The 19,084-nt window shown below is 45.4% G+C and overlaps 1 protein-coding gene across 5 annotated transcripts in view; it reads right to left on the bottom strand.

Annotated features, from left to right (window-relative positions):
* Positions 1-19,084, bottom strand: part of FNDC1 (fibronectin type III domain containing 1) — an 81,839-nt gene that overhangs the window by 48,075 nt on the left and 14,680 nt on the right. For 3 of the 5 annotated variants that reach the window (XM_084777452.1, XM_084777454.1, XM_084777453.1), the window contains exons 2-4: positions 14,054-14,248; positions 11,295-11,381; positions 10,633-10,701 (exon numbers count right to left, since the gene is read on the bottom strand). The exons of the other annotated variants lie outside the window; for them this stretch is intronic. In XM_084777452.1, the coding sequence (XP_084633578.1) occupies positions 10,633-10,701; positions 11,295-11,381; positions 14,054-14,248 (351 nt within the window). The remainder of the gene's footprint in view (positions 1-10,632; positions 10,702-11,294; positions 11,382-14,053; positions 14,249-19,084) is intronic. 5 annotated transcript variants of the gene reach the window in all.

The following is a 19,084-nucleotide window of genomic DNA, read 5'->3' as shown; positions in this document are numbered from 1 at the left end:
TGGAATGTTCCCATTCTTAACTTTCTCAAAGTAGTGTGTCCTGGAGACAGTAGCTAGAGTTTAGAGTTTTGTTTTGTTTTTTTAAGTAAGAACTGCTATGTTGAGGAACAAGGTTTATGAATCACATGACTACCATGTTTGCCCATTTCTAACAGCCCTCACTTGAGGATGCTGCTAAGCAAAAGAGCATCTCTCTAGCTGTATCAGGCAACTGCTCCCAAGCATCCCTTCTTAGCCATCTACATGAACTCCAGCATCAGTTCTGAGTAATTCTATTAGACTAGAAATTCCAAGCTCAGAAAATATCTGAAAACTAATGCCATGAGTCGGCTTCACCAACACACACGAATAGCCATTTCAGGCTCTGCAATGTCTTATCTCCAATGCTCTACATCTAAGCGAAGGACCATTTGTGGGGTGTCCGGAGTTACTTAATGAGCCACTGGAAACCCTTCCTTGAAGGCATCTGAGAACAATATATAGGTTATAACAAAAGTTTTCCCCAATATACATAAGTTATTGCTTATGTATACATAAGTTTGCTGGAACAAGCCAGCAAAACCCAACGGGCATGGGTCCTCTGTGAGTCCAGGAGAGGCATTTGCTGCTGCATAGGACAGTATTGGCTTGCACTTGTTTTCCATCCCTGAGTCCTCCCAGCCATGCAACTTGAAGGAGACCTGGTGTTCCCTGGACTATTCTGTCCTTGAGGATAGCTGCTGGTTTCTTCTTGGGACAGACAGATCTTCATTTGGCAACTGCTGTACTCATTAGCAAAATGCTGAGCAGTGGTAAGCCAAAGTCCCTTGGAATTTTATGGCGATGGGGTCAACAGAGGAAAGAATGAAGGTCTTCGTCAAGACCACACAAGTTTGTTGGCTGTACTGTATATCCTGCCTGGAGCTCCCATGCCTACGGCAGAGACGACAGCTGTCCCCGTGTACTGCATGGTTCCTGCCACCAGCAGTAGCCAACGTTCAATCTGGAGCTCTAGAATGGGTTCAGGAACCCAGAACAGCTGGTAACTCAACACAATGACCTATGTTAGATAGAACTTTAAAGTCAGGTGTTGAGGGGGCGGAGAGTGGGAAGACCTCCTCCCATCTCCCTCCTGGTTGTCCACAGGGACTTTATTCAGTGTCAACCAAGGATGGGGACCAGCCCATTTTGATCAAATACTCTTCTCTGTCTAAACTCACTCCATAATCCTTCTCACCAGCTACCCTGTCTCCTCTGCTTATGAGTATGAAACAAGAGTTTGGGTCTAGACAGGCTCCTTACAGAGTGGGCACACTGTACAGCCCCCCCCCCCACTCTAAAAAAATCTGAACTGCTGTCTCCTCATGCAGAAGAGAGGACTTTGGCCAGAGGCTATTCCCAGGACAATGGGAATGTGGGTAAAAGCCTCAAAGAGAGAGTCCACCCCTTCAACACAGCCCACCCCATCCCCCTGCCATCTCTCTAGGCTTTGATTTTCAAGCACCTTGAAACTTTCTTTTCTTTAATATTTTGGATTCTGTGCACTGTCAACTATCTTTGGCAGATTATCCAGGGAGCCTCCCTTAAAGCTCATACATGCACCAGGAAAACAGTCCATATGGTTAGAATTCATCTGCAATTAAATTATTTAAGTATTTTCTTTAAGCTGTGTGCAACTGCCTCACAAAAGTGCTCTGAATTTTTCTAATAAATTCTGTAGATCTTTTATCTTGAAAACAGGAAGTCACAACTGCCAAGAGCAATCAGGCTCACACCCACCAGGGCAGAGAGTATTTATTTCAGAATTGGCAGGACATACTCTGCCACTCCAACCCTCTCCCACCTCTACACCACATCAGTCTTATCAAAACAGAGTCAGGTAAGTCATAGGTAGGGCTGGTGGGTCACAGAAAACCTGTGACAGTTATACACTGTCCCCACTGCCAGGTGTAGAACAAAAAAAGTGGCATCTGGCTGTAGACCAGAAAGCCAGGCAGGACTGGGCTGTTCCTCTTGATTTGTAAGTCAGCACATTTCTGAAGTTGTATGGAATCAATCACTTTTTTTACCATGAAAAAAAAAAGACAAAAATTCCATAAAATGTTTTGCCCAGGTATAATTCTCTGCTAGTTAAATGTGATAGGTCTTTAAATCAGGCTAACCCAGACTCTGGGCTCAGGGACTGCATCTTACTGGATGACTCCAAGAGCACTCCTTGGCTACATCAGAGCCCTCTTCTCTGTGACTGTGTATAACAGCCAGGTACAGAGCTTATGTCTGTAACCCCAGTACTTGGAAAGATATCCATGAACTGAAGCCTAGCCTAGGCTACAGAACGAGCTCTGGAATAGCTTTGGCTACAATTGCCTCACCAGCTTATATCCCATGAACCCATTCTTCCTGGGAAAATTCAGACATGGACCCCTGAACCATCTCTGAATGGATTCACAAAGCCCTTCATCATACACAGTATTTATGATACAGTTGTGTGTTGCTAACACAGAAACATACTCTGGGAAACGTGCTGTCAGGTGATTCCATTGTGTGCATGTTTTATGGCATGCTTACATACACTACAGTAACTATGACATCACTAAGTGACACAATCCTGAGGACCATGTTTATATTCACCACCCATTGTGAGGCCAGTGTCCACTCCAATAAATGACTCCACTACGTTTAGTTCTTTACTAAATGAGTATTGGGGTGGTACTTAAATAAGACCAACTGCTTAATAATAACAAAAATGTCCCTTAATTTCTTTATTTTGGAACAGGTCTATCAGACTCTCACTCACTAGGGATACATCCCTCTAATAAACACCAGTAGCAGACAAAGACACTGAGACGCAAAGGTCAAGGAGACACTGCAGGGCTGGATGGCCAACAGGCACCAAGCAGGAGTTAGATTCCGCTGTTGGATCCATGGTCCTCGCTCACTGTGCTGCAGCCCTGACTCAGAAGCCCCTGGTGGCTGCACTGTGAACATCCCTGTGGCCACACTAGTTTAAATACTGCTTTAACGCTAGCATATTTAATTTATATACTAATTTGCACTGTATAACATCAGCATAACACTAGTTATACACTAGCATAAACACAGTGGGAGAAGACCACAGTGCCTCCTGAATGCTTCAGGTAAAAGATCTGGTACAACAGGAGTCACAATCACCTCCTCACACAAACTATTGGTTGAGATTCCCAAGGTCTGGCTCCTCTTGGGGAAGTCAGCCAATTACATTTGTCCCACTGAGGCCTACTCATTGCCCTGTCCCTTTCATGTTAGAGGAAAGTTCAATGCTCTAAGAAAGGACCATCAGATGAAGATCCAAGTCCCTGGATCACCATGTAATTGGGTGCATTGGCTGGCTTGGCCAAGGAATCACTCAGAACCCAAAGTACAGAAAGGCCGCACACAGACAACCCGCCACCTTCAGAGACACCAGAACAGTGCCTCCTGGCCAGTGCCTGGAGTGAGGAAAGCATTTGGAGAGAGTGAACGAGGAGGAGGTCTAAAAAGCAAAACAGTATTTTGAAAAGGGGGACAGAAGAGAGGGGAACCTTGACGTCCTCCGGGTTCACGGATACCAGGTGGAACATGACAGGTTACGGAAGCCAAAGAGCCTTCATGAGAGACAGAAAGCTAACTTCAAACACTCCCACAGGGCTCTTCTTCTGGCTCACTGGGCCTGTGGAGTATGTCAGAGACCTGCCTTCCTATTTCTAGGGTGTCCTCAAAAGAGGAAGCTACCAGAAGCCTGCCTGTCAAGAGAACAGAAAGCGAGGTTGTAGTCAGAGGTGCCAAGCTTCCAGAATCTGAACCCTCAAATTGGCTCTTGACATCTAGTAAGCCGTCAGCAGTCAGAGGCAAGGCAAACACCTTGTACTACCCTGGGGCCACTCAGGATGCAGCACTTAATCACTTAAACAAATTTTCCTCAAGGTTTGCACAAGATGGCCAAGAAATTTACCGCAGTCCCCGCACAAAGCCTAGAGTACTGCTGCTTATGCACAACTGGTTTTATCTTAAAATTCTCAAGATTGCATTTGAGTTTGTTGGTGTTTGCTTTACAATTACAAATAAACTTTTTTTGTGCCTGATCAGAGAAAGGGGACTCCCACTGGAGGTGTCCACTTTTTCTCATGCCTCTGCTGGTTCCTGGTCATGCCCTGTGGACTCAGGTTCCTGAGGGCCTCAGTCTGAGTGACTCCATAAATCACAATCAGGATGCAGTCTGTTAGTCAGTGGGTGGCTTTGTTACTGGCTCCACCAGAGTTGAATATCAGTGACTCTATCAGTGCCAGCATCTATTTCACCATGCGGGACTGAGGTCCTGCTATGCTGCAAGATGCCAAGTCATCCACAAATTGCAATGCATTGATAGTAGAGGATTCTGCACTGGTCAGTGAGGGAGCCCTTGATAGTATGGCAAGAAGCAAGAGGCTCTCCAACTGCCTGAGTGGATATGTCTGGGTTTTCATTAGCCACAGACCTTCCCTGGGACTCACACTGAGTAGACAATCCTGATATTTCTGTGCCCCTTTAGTGGCCATTATCTATACATCCAAGAGACCAATGCTGGACACTAATATCCATGTGATCCATGTGATTCTGACAGCAACATCACTATTTCACTTGTAAAAAGAGATCAAGGTTAGCCCTTGCCAAGTCCAGCCTACTGGCTCCCTCCTGTTTCTGGGATCATGTGGCTTCTCTGGGTAGCCAGCTGTGAAGTCTCTCTATGCTCCTGATGGGTGACTCAGACCCTACGGCTGCCGTGGATCCATCCCATATCGTGTTAGTTTCTAGCCACACTTCCTGGCAGCTCAGAAGGGCATCAAAGACAAAGGGGCGGTAATCCTTTCCTGACTTTAGTAGCTGATACTTCTGGGCCCCTCAGGACAGCGTGGGGACAGGATCATAGACTATGGAGACTAAGAGGGACTTATGTGAAATATTCTAGGGAAACTCATATCTCCGTTCAAAGTTTTGGTTTTTCTCTGAGGTAGTTTTCATGGAAATTTTCCTTCATTTGCTTCAATCTGGGTTTTGAATGAAAAACAAGACATGCATTTTCTGAAAATAAGAGGCCTGACTTTGTTGAATGGGGGCTTGGTTCCTTCAGCTAGCTTCACCTAGTCCCCCATTTGTAGTAAAAATCCAGTTTATAAATGGTTTGATAGGCAGGAGGTGTTTTTCCCATACTGGCATCAGATTTCTCAGGGATCCTGGATAATATAGTCCAGGATGACAGTCCCAAACTTTCTTTTTTTTTTCACTTTTAGACTTTGAAAGGAAAGCCTTTGGCAGACACAGGGTCAGAGAAAGACCAGCACATGGCCCCACTTGTTGGCTTCCAAACAAGTGTTGGCTTTTATTAAACCATAGAGGTCCTTCTAGAATGTTCATCAAGGCTGCATGAGCAAGCACAGAGCAGGCACTCTGGCCCTGGCCTAGAAGCAGCCACTCCCATGGCAAGAACCATGAGCCAAAAGCAGACCTCTTTTCTTTATAATTTATCCAGCCTCAAACATTATGTTTTAACCACAAAATAAAAGCAATTAACCAGGTAGGTCAACAAGAAGAGGCTAAACTGGTTTTCCGTGATTTCATGGTTAAGTTATTTCAGTGTCAAATTATTTGTGCAAGAGTATGTGTCAACCTTTTGAACCAGGCATCAGGGAGGCTGCTGGAGGAAAGGCTCCAATGAGGAATCCAACCCCAAATTTTCCCTGGGGTCTCATTGTGGTTTAAAGACACTCTGTGAGTGAAGCTATCCTTCAAGAGAAGGGGTGACTCAGCTTTCCCCAAATCAGGGAGAAAGGGAGATGGAAGTCACCCAAGGAAGATGAGGTACGTCACCCCAGGAGAGCAAAGTGCCTGGCAGAAAGGAGACAGCACAAGCCAGGAAGGAAGCTGGTGGAAGTGGCTACCTTTTGGGCAGCTTTCTTGGAAAAGACATAGCTAACTGTGTAGGGATAGACAGATTCTGTGAACCAGCACTGAGGACCCAGACTGAGAGACACAGTTGTGATGGATGAGATAACACAGATCAGCTTAGTTCTTTATTTTTCTCCCCTAGTCCAGGTATGAGGGGCCAAAGAGGGAGCACCGAGCATTGGGTGGTCGTGGTCAAATTGGTGAAGGCAGTTCAGAGAAGGGAGGTGCTCCGAGTGCATGTCTGGGTTAAAGCAGAAAAGAAACAAGCAGAGAAGAAAGGCCCACAGAGCTGGGGCCTGACAAGGTCTGGAAGCAAGCTTGTGGTATAAGAGACAGAAGAAACAAGGACCCCTTCCAATAGACAGAGGGGTTCAGAACTCCAGGTTAAGTAGGGATCAACTTTAGCCTAACTGTAGATCTATGATAAGGTCTAGCAGTTAGAAAGTAGGAGGTGGGGCTAGCAAATGAGCCAATCATCATGGCCGCCTGGTGTGTAAGACATACCACTAGACCATCTTCCTGGACTAAGGGAGCAGCTCAAAGGTCAGCAGCTATAACCAAAGGGTTATAGCATCTGGACCATAGTTCTGATGGCAAAAGCCAGAGAGGAATGGTCCACACCACACCCAACTTAGATGAAGCTACCATTGAACTACTGAAAGCATGAACAACCTTCATAACTAAAATACAACACAAAGACGACATGAAGCAAAAAGACTTAGTGTCAGTTCTGGGTTCACACTTCAATTCCACAGCATGGGGGAAAAGTACACGGGACTGGGTTTGTAGGAAGCCATGGGAATTATTAAAATAGATATGAGCATGTTCTGCACTAAGATTGCCTAGGCTCTAACGTGGTTTCCAACATACAATGTTGGCAAATACAGAATAATTGGCCCAGCTGCATTGGTGGGCTACTCACTATCAAAGTTGGGACGTGGCACAGTCCTGACCCAGGGGCCTGCCTCTATGTGACCTTGTTACTCCAGAGACAGCTGCTGAAGAAGCTAAAACAGCAGTGAAGAATTCTGAGATAAATGATAGAAGCCAGTATTCTAGAAAATGAAAAGGCTCAAGACATCCCTTCCCTGGGATCAGAAGAGGGCGATATAGGCTGACATCTCAGCAGGGAGTGTGGGTTCTGCATGAACAACAGGGGCAATGTGGTAGGGAGGGAGAAGTCGAGGCTGCTGCTCAGGGAGTGTATTTTTACATAGTTATCACTTCTGAGTCTAAAACCTTTCATATTTGGGTGAGTGACCAGACTCAGAGTCACTCGGGGTCCTGTCCAACCTTCTAGGACTTTCTAGAATGTTCCTTATCCTGCTTCTCATGTCACTTCACCATCTCAGCCTGATGGTGCAGTCTTATCACCAGGCTCCACCATCTGCTTATTCAAAGTTACTGTGCAATTTTTTTTTGCCCAAATAATTTGCATGTCATTGCATCCCTCAAAATTCATATGTTAATGTCTTAACTCCAGAACTTCTGAACAGAACTATATTGTAGTGTTGGGCCCTTAAAGACGTAATCAAGTTTAAATGAGGCTATCAGGGAGTGCCTTCACTCAACCCAACTGGTGTCCTTTCCAAAGGAAGGGGTGTAGACCCACAGATGTGTCTCTTTTCTTGTAAGACGGAGAGAAGTCTGGGTGAGGCCATCAGCAAACACAGAGAATTCTCAGGGTTCAACCTGCTCACACTTTGCTCTTAAGACCCTCACACTGTAGAACCACTGGAAACACATCTTGTGCAAGCTCTCCCAGCCCCCACTGGCAGCCCCCGCCAACACCAGTCTGATGCCTTGAGGTTCACTTAGTGGCTTCCTGGTTTGGTTTTCTTTCCCATTAGTGTGTACCTTGTGTGCCAATGAGCCCTCACCCATCTTGCCTGCAAAACCACGGGCACTGAAGGAATAGATTAACAACTAAAGTTCTATAATCGGGCAAAGGATATTTGGATCTGATAGGTCTAAGCCAGCAAAAGAAGGTCTTCTGGAATTTGAATTGAAATCCTTGTTGGTTTTTTTTTTCCTTCAGCAGAATAAAGAATGGATTCTCCTCTGACTTCAAAAAAAAAAGGCTGGTGGAGAACAGACACCAGCATCTAAGACCAGCCAGTGCCTGCAAGGCCTCATGCTAGTGCTGGCGCTGACTCAGCATTATCTATCTGTGTTTTTAAAAGCAAATTCTTTCCTCTAAATGAAAACCTGCACCATTCTGAATGCTTCTTTTGTTTGACCAAATTATCATCCACTTTAACCATTGCTCTGAATAAGAAATGCTGTTTGTTTTTTTTTAAGTCTCAAAAGCAAAAGGTCTAGGTAACATGTCAATCAGTCATGAGTACCTACAAATTCTTATTATTTTCATTGATGATGAAATGTAGAATTTCTGAACCTGTGCTCTACAGATACCATAGAGGTTGTTTAGTTTGGTGTTTTGAGGTCTGGACTACATCATAGGCTGTAAGTTCATAGGGGGATCTCTCTTCTAGCATATTTTATTTGTTATATATGGCAAATGGAGAGCATGCATTCTAACAGAGAGCTTTGGTAGTAAGAGCTCCAAAAGCTCCTACAGGAAAAAACAAAAAACAAATAATGTCATGGTATATAAACCATCAATGAGTTAGAATATGTATTTTTTTTTATTCCCAAGCCCTAATCTGTAACACTCGGGAGGCCACATCACACATGTAGAGACAGGTACACAATAGACACTTTCAAACCCACTCATACACACCCATTAGGGGTGGCAGAAGAAAAAGATTGTCTGTAAAAAAGCAAGAAAATTCCCAGTTTAAAACTAATGTCAGATCAAGAGTATAAAATAAACACTTAAAATACGATTATGATATTCAAATACAAAGCACAAATGTATACCCACGAGTAAAATGTCTGTGTCTGATTGGTGTGTAATATACGTGTGTCTTCAGGAGTAAACATGTCTGAAATAAGAGTCCTTCCCTAAGTTGCCCTTGGCTTAGGTGTGTGGTCATCCCCTCTCTATCCAAAGTTTAACTTTCCTGGGTTCAATTATCTGTAATTTACCTGCATTCCCCCCAAATTAAGGGGAAAGTCCAGAAATAAACAATTCCTAATGAAAGTGCTCATTGTTCTGCAAAGTATGCGGACTCTCATGTTATCCCACCCATCGTCCCCAAGATACGAATGATGCCTTCATCCAGTGTACCTGGTGTATATATCCTGGCCCCTTGTTAGTCACCTAATAACTTTGAGTCACCAGATTGGCTCACTGCGGGTCCTTTTGTTCTAGTAACATCTCCTTACACGTAGAGCCCTACTACCAGTACCACAATGGCTAATTTGTCTTATTGTGTCTAATCACTGGCATGTTATATCAGCTCGCATCACCCTGTGAGAAGAAGAGCAAACACAGTGCAGGTGGCTATTCTAAGAGGCAGGAGGGAGACGTCATACTCACATTACTAGCATACTACTACTATATAATAAATAAAACTACTATTGTCATAACTTTTTGACTTATTATAGATAGTGTTAAAGTCTTAATGTGCCTAAGTTATGAGTTCTAAATGGCCTTGGGTGTATAAATGGAGGGAAAACATGATGCGTATAGAACTTGGTACCATTTGGTTCTACGTGGCTCTTGAAACATGCTCCCTGCAAACAAAAAGACTTTCTATACTGCCCGTGTGTGGCTAGTTTGACCCTCAGTCACTTCTTTCCTCTCCCAGTCCTCTCCTGCCCCTCATACTCTCTCTGATTCAATTCTCACTCTGGAGAATAGCTCCCCAAACCACCTCTAACTCCTTGTTCCCTCTTTCAAGTTTCCAGCCCCTCTTCTCTAACTCACTTACAAAACATTCCATCACAATACCCAGTCACCTGGAGCCTTGAATACCTGAGGAAGAGCATGTTGCCTTCCCCCACCCAGTTTCTTTAACTCATTTTTTCCTTCCACCCCCTTTTCCTATATAAAAGACTTTGGCATCTGTCTGCCCCAGAAAAACTGATTTGAGAAACCTGTTTTGGTCATTGGCCTCTGCATATACTCACCTTTCTCTGAATACCACGACCCAGTCAATGTGTTTCAATGTATGGTACACAAAAATAAAGCGTAGATCTCTGCCCAATTGCTTTTGAGCTACTGCCTAACCACATTCTGAAATAACTGCATTCTTATGCAATACTTTTTCTTACCATCAATTAAATGTCTTCAAGCAACAGCTCATAAGAAATAGCAACTCTTCTGTCAATAAGTAAAACAATATGACCAGACAACATCCATGTCCACATGGCAGCACACGTAAAAGCAAACATGGAGCAGAGATGGAAGGCAGAGATCTGGCATTTCACAAAACATTCCGGAGTATTCCAAGAAAAGTACAAGACTCGAGGACACACAGTGGCCAATGAGAACCATTGTTTTTAAGGATCCCAGTCAATTACAATTATAAAATTCCTAACCGGCCAGTCCTACCATCTCAGCCATCATATTTGCTTGTTAGCAGGTGACAATCTCCAGATGAAAACACAGATGCTGCCCACATGGGGACGGGGAGGAACAGGAAGCTATGAACAACACCAGCTACAGTCTGGGCCGCCAGCATGTGCATTAGTTTAGCGATGAGAACTAGATGAAGGTTTGTGAGCACATGTGTGTGACAGAACCACAGCCCTCTTGGGAGATGTGGCTTCAGTGAAGACATGGACTAAGTGAGCAAGAAGTACCTGTGACGGTCTCATTAAATGGTCCTGGACCCTTAATAGGAAAACCATCAGTCTTGATCCATTCACCTCCTAAATCAAGGAAATGCAACTGGATAGTTAGAAACAAGGTTCGTGGGAGTCTCAGAAGTTCAGTGACATCCCTGGTGACTAGTCAAATGGTCTCTGAGAAATATCGCACCTAAGCTTTTGGGACAATACAATCAGTTGTATGGTCTGAACATGGCTAGTTGAGCTGTGTTGACAAACATCAAACAAAATGTTCATAAACTGCATCCCAATATGGGAAGGGAAAAAACACACACACGTTAAAAAAACAAAAACAAAAACAAACACCTCTCTCCTAATTTTCCATCTTTGGTCTTGCCATATAAGCCTACAATGTGAGAATCTTTTAATCATCCTAATTATAATTTTTAAGTTACATTTACTTATTAAGGATGCGCACCCCACACTGCGCCGTGTGTGGCTCAGAGGGCAACTTCCAGAAATCTACTCTCTCCTTCTACTGTGTGCGCCGCAGGGATTAAATTTAAGCTATTCGGCTTGGTAGCAGGCGGCCTTTACCCCCGGATGCATCATCTCACCAATATGAAGAAGCCAGGAGAGAGGGCCCCTCCCTCCCCAGTCTAATCAGCGATGCTCAGCCTCCAGGTCAGACTTACCGGGTGGGCTCTCAGCTCTGTAAACGGGGCGGCTCACTCCGCTGGGGTTCTCTGCAGTGACCAGCACAAAGTATACCACCCCCGGCTCTGAAACACACGGTTCACATCAAACCAGCACCTCAAGCCTCTCAAAACGCACACTTCATTCATGAACCATCTCACTTACACCAGTTACAGCCAAACGTAAAGACCCAAATACAGTAGCAAGTCTAGCAGCAGTTTTCTCTTTGGTTTTACTAACCCTGCTAACAGTCTGCCCATGCAGCTGAAACATGGCTAGCCCTAAGGATGCCAGCTGTATTTAATACAAAGTGCAGGCCCGTGTAACAAACCTGGATTCCTAGGCCACTGGTATGAGAAGACTGAGTTTTGTAAGATGAACCCATCAGGGGAATTGGAGAACTCACTGATCACTTTAGTACCTGAACATTGTGTCACAAACTAACACTGGACATGGAAGCTCCAAAGGGAAAAATCCAGAAAAAAAAATCAATGAAATCCATAAAACTCTTTATTGCTCTACATAAAGCTTCATGGAATTTTTCTTTTTCACAATAAAATGTTCCTTCAGGCTATGTCTGCATGTGGTTTTTGACTATTTCAACCAAAAGAAAAAAAAAGATAGAAAAATATTTCCTGGAATTCTGAAAATGCTAATCTTGAAATAATTAGGCTTTGCTTTTTGACTTTGGTCTCAGGGTCAAAGCAAGTAGCAGAGGTCGCCTTGGCTGGGCCCCTGAAGCTGTTGGGATTCAAAAGAATCAGCCACAAAGAGGACACACCCCAAACTGAAGAGTTTTCAAACCCAAAACGGAACAACTCCAATTTTCCTCAAAATGAACTGTCTTGGGACAGGTAAGCGGGAAGGTGGTGGCAGGGGTAAGGGGTTCCTTAAAGAGTTAAAGTCTGTGGGTATGAGGGAGGACGAAGGGTTGGAGAGATAGGAGTTTGTCCTGGTTGAAAATGCAAGTGGTAATGGCATTTCTCAAAGTCAGAGACATTCTTTTAAACAAAGCCTTATTCAGTCCCCAAGCCAGAAAAACTATCTGGGGCACCTGCTATGTTCAAGCCTGATGTGGCTTTTGTCCCTCTGTGGCAGGAGCTGGTAGCATTTAGGGTCTGGCAGAACCTGCAGAGCTAGTGGTAAACCATTCCAGGTCCCAACAGGACACAGAATTGTGCTTTGTCAGGCTTTCCTCACCCTGGGATCATTGAATTCCCCAGCAATGGAGGCCACATGTCTCCGACTCTGGCCAGTTAACCCATCATTTACTTGGGAGACACTGGCTAGTGGGGAGTACAGCTCTTCACTGTATGCTGTTCTTCCCTACAGAAATCACAACAACCACAGCGTTTGAGCAAACGTGGTCCTGCTCCCCCCTTTGGTCTGATAGCATCTATGCTTAACCTCACAGCGGGACTGGGAGCGGGAGCCACAGAGTTCAGAGGACTGTGTGTGTTTAGCTGGAAGCGGAAGGGAAGCTGGCTGCCTCTGTGTCTGTTTTACACACTTTCTGTTCAGTTACCTGAAGAATACAGTGGTACCCAGCAGAGGGTAGAGAAGGAATAAGTCTGGGAAGTCAGCCCTTGATGCGGAGGGATGCACTAGGGGTTCATGCTACAACCAGAATGCGACCATGGCCTGGAGGGCATCTGCTTTTCTCTAGCTGGCTCTATGGCTTCTCCATGCCTCATCTCAAGGTCGTAGCCTAATACAATGGCAGGAATTTTAGCAAAAGAGGGTACAGAGGTTCCAACTCAGAGCCAGAATCCACACCCGCTAGAGCTGTACCTTGAAAGACAGGGCGCACTGGGTCAAGACTTAAAATGTTCCCAATTTCTGGAATCAACTGAAAATAAAATTTCAGAGAGTGCAAAGGTCATGCACGTCTTTCTAGGTGCCTTCACAGGAACACGGTAGAGATGACCTTGGGCAGCTCAGGCGTTCGGGGCCCCAAGCCCTGTGCAGCTGAAAATCTGCAGATTACAATTTTGACCTTCCCAAAACCTTAGCTGCTAAGAGTTTGCTGATGACCGGAAAGCCCGTACATAACAGACAGTGTCAAGTGACACTTATTTCCACATCACATGTATCTACCATATTGAGTGAAAAGTAAGCTGGAGTGTGAAGATATAGTTTTTTAATGAGATGCGTGATTTGCTGGGGAGATGGATTGCTCACACACGAAGGAGGCTGACATCATTGGACTTAGTTTTCTGCAGTCACGATTTAACGCTGCAGTCTTTGTTTGTATGTCCCTCAAAGACGAAGGGTGCATTTCTAGCATAGTTTCTGTTGCTGTGATAAGACACTGACCCTAAGCAACCTAGAGGATGAAAGGGTTTATCCAGGTCATATTCTGTCACTGAGAAAAATCAGGACGGGAACTCAAACAAGAGCTTGAAGCAGAAACCATGGGGGAATGCCACTTGTCACTTCGCTCTCTGGCTCAGTTTTGGGGGCTTGCTTATGTTTACTTAGCTTCTTTACACATCCCACGATCAACTGGCTAGGGATGGTGCTGCCCACAGTGGGCTGGGGCCTCTCACATCAATTAATACTCAAGACAGTCTCCCGTAGGCATGCCCACAGGCCCACATGACCCTGGCAATGCCTTAGTTGAGGCTTCCCCTCTCAGATACCTCCAGGCTGTGCCATGCTGACAATTAAGGCTGGGCAGTGGTGGCACACACCTTTAACAGCCGCAAACGTTGATGCACAGTTAGTTACGAGTGGGGAAAGAGTGTGTCTCACTTACCCACATCCTCAATAAGGAAGGAGTGCGTCTCTGCATTCACCTTGATGTACTTAAGACTTTTCAGTGACTTCCCATAGGCAATGTTGTAATGCTCCACGGGTCTACTGGTAACATCGTTGGGTGGGTCCCACGTGACCTTCAGGCCCATTTTAGTGGACAGCAGTTTCACATGCTTTGGCTTCAGTGGGTGGTCAACTATACAAACAGTGCAACTATGAACTTGACAGCAATGGCAGGCTGGGAGGGTAATTTCGTGAATGTTCTCTGATATTGTTAGCAAGGCATTTGATCTGCCTGATCCTAAAGGCCTGAGTTAAGTCATGTTTGCACAGCATCGCAGCGTGACAGCGAAACAATCGCACCAGGCCTACATGCAGTCCCGTATTTTGGATAACTGTGGGTGGTAAATTTAAACCAAATGGGAAGAAAGTCAAAACATACCCTTGGCATTCTGTGCCTTGATTAGGCAGACATGCTGGGGCAGGAAAAACAAATGAGTAATTTCACATGTCCTCCAGAAGCATTTGCTCACTACCTATGTATCCAGTGTCCTGTGTGTTAAGTCAAACAAGCTTTAAAGCCTCTATAAAAAGGCAGCATTATGATCAAGATTAGGAAGATCAAGATGAGGAGACAAAGTGTTCATTTCCACAAAGAAAATAAACCAAGGCCATGTCACACTCTCGAAGGGGATGTAAAACTCTGACTTTATCTATATATACCTAACTTTTAAATTGTTCCATATTTTCAAAAAAGAATGGTTCACTAAGAAGGACCATTGTACAAATGAGGGTATAGAATGATGGCTCAGTGCTTACAAAAGCTGGCTGCTCTTGCAGAGGACCCATGTCTGTCCCCAGTGCCCACATGGTGCACACTTAGCTGTAGCTCCAGTTCCAAAGGATCCGACACCCACTTCCGGCCTCCTTGGGGTTCACAGTGCACGACCATGGTGCTCTTGCATAAATGCAAACCAGAACATTTATACACATAAAAAAATAACTTTAAAGTGCCATTGCATCTTCAAGTATGAGGTCTTAAAATCTTCATTTTCAAAATTGCCAAGCTAATATGTAACATTTTACCTGACAAAAATCACTGCATAGCTGGAGCTGTGATGGCAAGAGTGTCAACAGGTGCTGGATATTCACATAGAAATTGCAACAGCCAAACAATATTTTCAGCTAATTCAGATAATAACATGACTACTCAGTAACATGAGGCACTTTCAGGGAGAAAAGAGTAACCTAACGGGGCAGAGAGAAAAACTTTAACTTTAATAACATGAAGAAAAATGCACTTAGAGGGAAGGGAAGGCGACGTTTTCATGAGGACACACGCATGGGTTAGCTTGTGAGTTTGAAACCAATGAAACATCTGAACAGGACACACACAAATGAATGTGACATTCAGCACTCATGAACACTGCCCCACAGCCTCTGGAGGAGAGCATGCTGGAAGAATCCACAACATGAGGAAAGAGGATGGGTTTGATGCTCTTTCAAGCACTAGAAGGAGGGGAGAGTGTCCAGTCTGGGGACAAAAACAAGATGGTAAATGGTGTGCATTGGCCACAATCCACATGTGAGCAGCCTCCCAAAGCCCCATGAGGCAGAAGACACAGCAGTGAGCCATCTGCAAACCACAGGGAAGAATCTCAGCTGCTTCCTGGCTGTGAGAAATGAGCCATACTTGATTCTCCCATCACTCCAGCCAGAAAACAATTATTTTGCTGTCTAGAAAGAAGAGCCGTCTACAATCGCTCAACTTTACTTCCATACTGTTTGTCTCTGTTAGCCAACTACTTTCTTTTTGTTTTTTGTTTGTTTGTTTTGTTTTTTGAGACAGGGTTTCTCTGTGTATCCTTCGCTGACCTGGACTAACTTTGTAGACCAGGTTGGCCTCGAACTCAGAGATCTGCCTGCCTCTGCCTCCTGAGTGCTAGGATTAAAGGCGTGCGCCACCGCTGGCCAGCTGTTAGCCAACTTCTTGCTGCTATTATATCTGAGTCAACTCAGAAACAGGAGCTGCTTTCTGTCGGTCATAGTTTTGGATGTTTCTATCCATGACTGCTTGTCCCTGTTGCTCTTACGTCCATGATGAGGCAGCCATGGTTCTGGACTCACATGAAAGAGCAAGGCTGCACACCTCGTGATGGCCAGGAAGCATAAGAGGATGAGGGTGGATTCTAGCGTCCCTTCAAGGACAAAACTCTAATGTCCTAAACTCTCCCATGAGGCCTTACCTCTAAAAGGCTCCACAGCCCCCCAACACCTCCATGAGCTAGAGAGCAAGCCTTTAACATGGCAGCTCTGGGGCCTCATCTCCACCACAGCAGCCTTCTAAGTTAGACCTCATGTAAGAGTCCTTCTCCAAATCAAAGGTGGCCAAGGTCTCTTCCTGCTTTCTGGGACAAAAGCTGTAATCGACCTTCATCTCTTTCTTCGGGACATTAGCATTCATGTGACAAAAGCTATTTCTAGAAATAGCTTTAGGGGAACCCTAACGTCAGGTCTCAGAAGCAGTCCTAGAATCAATCTAAAATTAAGGTTCTTCAAAACTCATTAGGCCGACAGACCACCTCCTCTTCCTCCCATCACACACTCGTCCAGTGAAATGGAATCTTTGACCTGATTAAACGTTCTCATTTTCTGGATTTCCATCAGCTTTGGTATTTACAACTGACACCATTTCCAGCACCTCCTAATGAACATCACCCATGGATAACTAAGACAAGAGGATCAGGACGGTGAACAAGAGCAACCTCGTGGACCATACTAGCCCTGCAACAACCCCCTCCTCCATCAACGCCTGGGTACCAGCCCCGTATGGAGCGAAGTCAGCTCTTCCAGCAAGTGCACATCATTATGCAGATTCGGCTCACAGTAAGCTTGTGCCTGGGCTAGAAACATGATGACATGAAGACCTAAGGACTATAATCTCTAAGTGTGGAGCAAGGCCACACATGGAAAGTGGTTTCTGAGCCGGGTGGTGGTGACGCACGCCTTTAATCCCAGAATTTGGGAGGCATAGGCAGGCAGATCTCTGTGAGTGTGAGACCAGCCTGGTCTACTCTACAAAGTGAGTCTCTTACACAAAGAAATCCTGTCTCAAAAAGCAGAAGGAAGGAAGGAAGGAAGGAAGGAAGGAAGGGAGGGAGGGAGGGAGGGAGGAAGGAAGGAGGGAGGAAGAAAGGAAACGTGGTTTCTAGAACTGCAGTCTGGTTTCCAGGCCCTGGATGAGAAATGAATGTTCTGAGAGCATACAGCTGAATACAGAGGGCCTTATTTATTTATTTTCTTATGAATTTTTTTGTGGCACCAGGGATCAATCGCAGGGCTTTGCACTGCTAGGCAAGTGCTCTACCGCTGAGTTATATTCACATGTTTTTCTTTTCTTTCTTTTTTTTTGGGGGGGGGGTAAGGTTTCCAGACAGGTCCTTACTACGTTGCCTGGGCTAGCTTTGAACTCATTCTATAGCTCAGGCAAGCCTTGCCCTTCCCACTCTCCTACCGCAGCCTCCCAAATAGCTGGGGTTATAGGCCTGAGCTCCCAGGCCCAGACTCTTCTTGAGTGCCTGGTGGACAGCTGAAGCACACGGACTTTTAAAAAAAAATTTAGTTTTCTATTCAGTTCTCATCAGGGAGGACCCTGGTGTAACTCTGAAGGCTGTCTGTCCCAGGAGCTCTGTCTGTTAGGACACAAACTCAAATGCCAATGCCCGTGGTATTATGATGGGTAGTGGGGGATGGGCAGAGAGGTGGGACGCTGACAAGCAGCTTTCCAAGGGCATGCAAAATGAGGAAGTGAGCTTAAGCCACAGATGAAGGAATTTACAGTTAAGCCCGAAGAATTTCCTGTCTTCGACCTGCCCCATCCCCACCGCGGTACCACCATCCCGGGCTGCCTTTGAATACAAGACCTATGGGAAGGAAGAGGCTTCATCCTAAAGCTGCAGTCAGCTGGGGCTCCAGCAATTCCGTGCCATGGCAAGATTTGCCAGCAGCTCACGCCAATAAACGTTTGTCTAGACTTGAGAATATTGCGCCAGGCACTAAATAGCAAGACGTTGTTCTGGTGATCTTGCAGGTAGCCAGCCCTTGCCACACTGTGTGTCTCAGCTGCTACCAGATGTCTACTTGCTCATTTAGGAATGCTCCTTCGTACTAAGACTGACTCCTTACTTTGATCTGGTCCCAAACCTCAAAGGCTTAACCAAAAGGACTCCAGGAGGGCTATGTGCTTCCAAAGTCAATGGGCAGACCCCAGGAGCCCAAAGAATTGAGCCATCGCTAGCCAAGGTACCAAATTCTACATTCTGGCCCCTCTACAATGACTCCCCTTGGTGTGGAGAGTCTTCAGCTTCTGGGAACAGACCTTCAAAGCTCTCCAGTGGTAGTCCACAACCTTAAGCCCAAGCCAGAGCTAAGTCCTTAGAGCCAGCCTGGCCAAGGTCCTCAGTGCCCCTTCCAGAGCAGGCAGGGCCCAGAAGCTGGCTTGCTCCTGGCCTTCCTGCTCCGATATGCCTTGGCATTCAACATCAACTCCGCACTGGCAATGGGTGAAAGGAAGGGACTCTGACAACTACCTCAACCCAGGCTTCTCCAACCCAAATGCCTCCAAGGGCCAGGAAGGTGGAGCAAAGGATAGCCTAGGGGTTTGGGGTTGCAGTCTAGTTGACAAAAGAGACTCCAGGAGGCTACCCTCTGTCAGGTACTCACAGATCCTTTTCCTAAGAAGACAGAAATCGTTTCATCTTATACTGCACTTTGTTTAAATAAGATAACGTTGGGGAGGAGATAGGCACATACACACCATGGGGCGTTTATTGAGGCCTGAGGACAATTTTCAGGAATCGGCTCACTCCTCCAACCATGTGGGACTGAGCTCAGGTGATCATGATTTGTGGCAGGTACCTGCACCCACTGAACCATCTTACCAGCTCCAAGACAGAACTCTTAGTGTTTGGTTACATATCTCAATGTTTATGCTAACTGGCAATTAACTCCACTTTTTAAAAACAGTATAGGA

This window comes from Acomys minous (genome assembly GCF_964271855.1).
Source record: "Acomys minous genome assembly, chromosome: 3".
Classification (NCBI taxonomy): Eukaryota; Metazoa; Chordata; class Mammalia; order Rodentia; family Muridae; genus Acomys; species Acomys minous.
The sequence above is the reverse complement of the archived record's forward strand: the minus strand, read 5'-3'. Positions and strand labels throughout refer to the sequence as shown.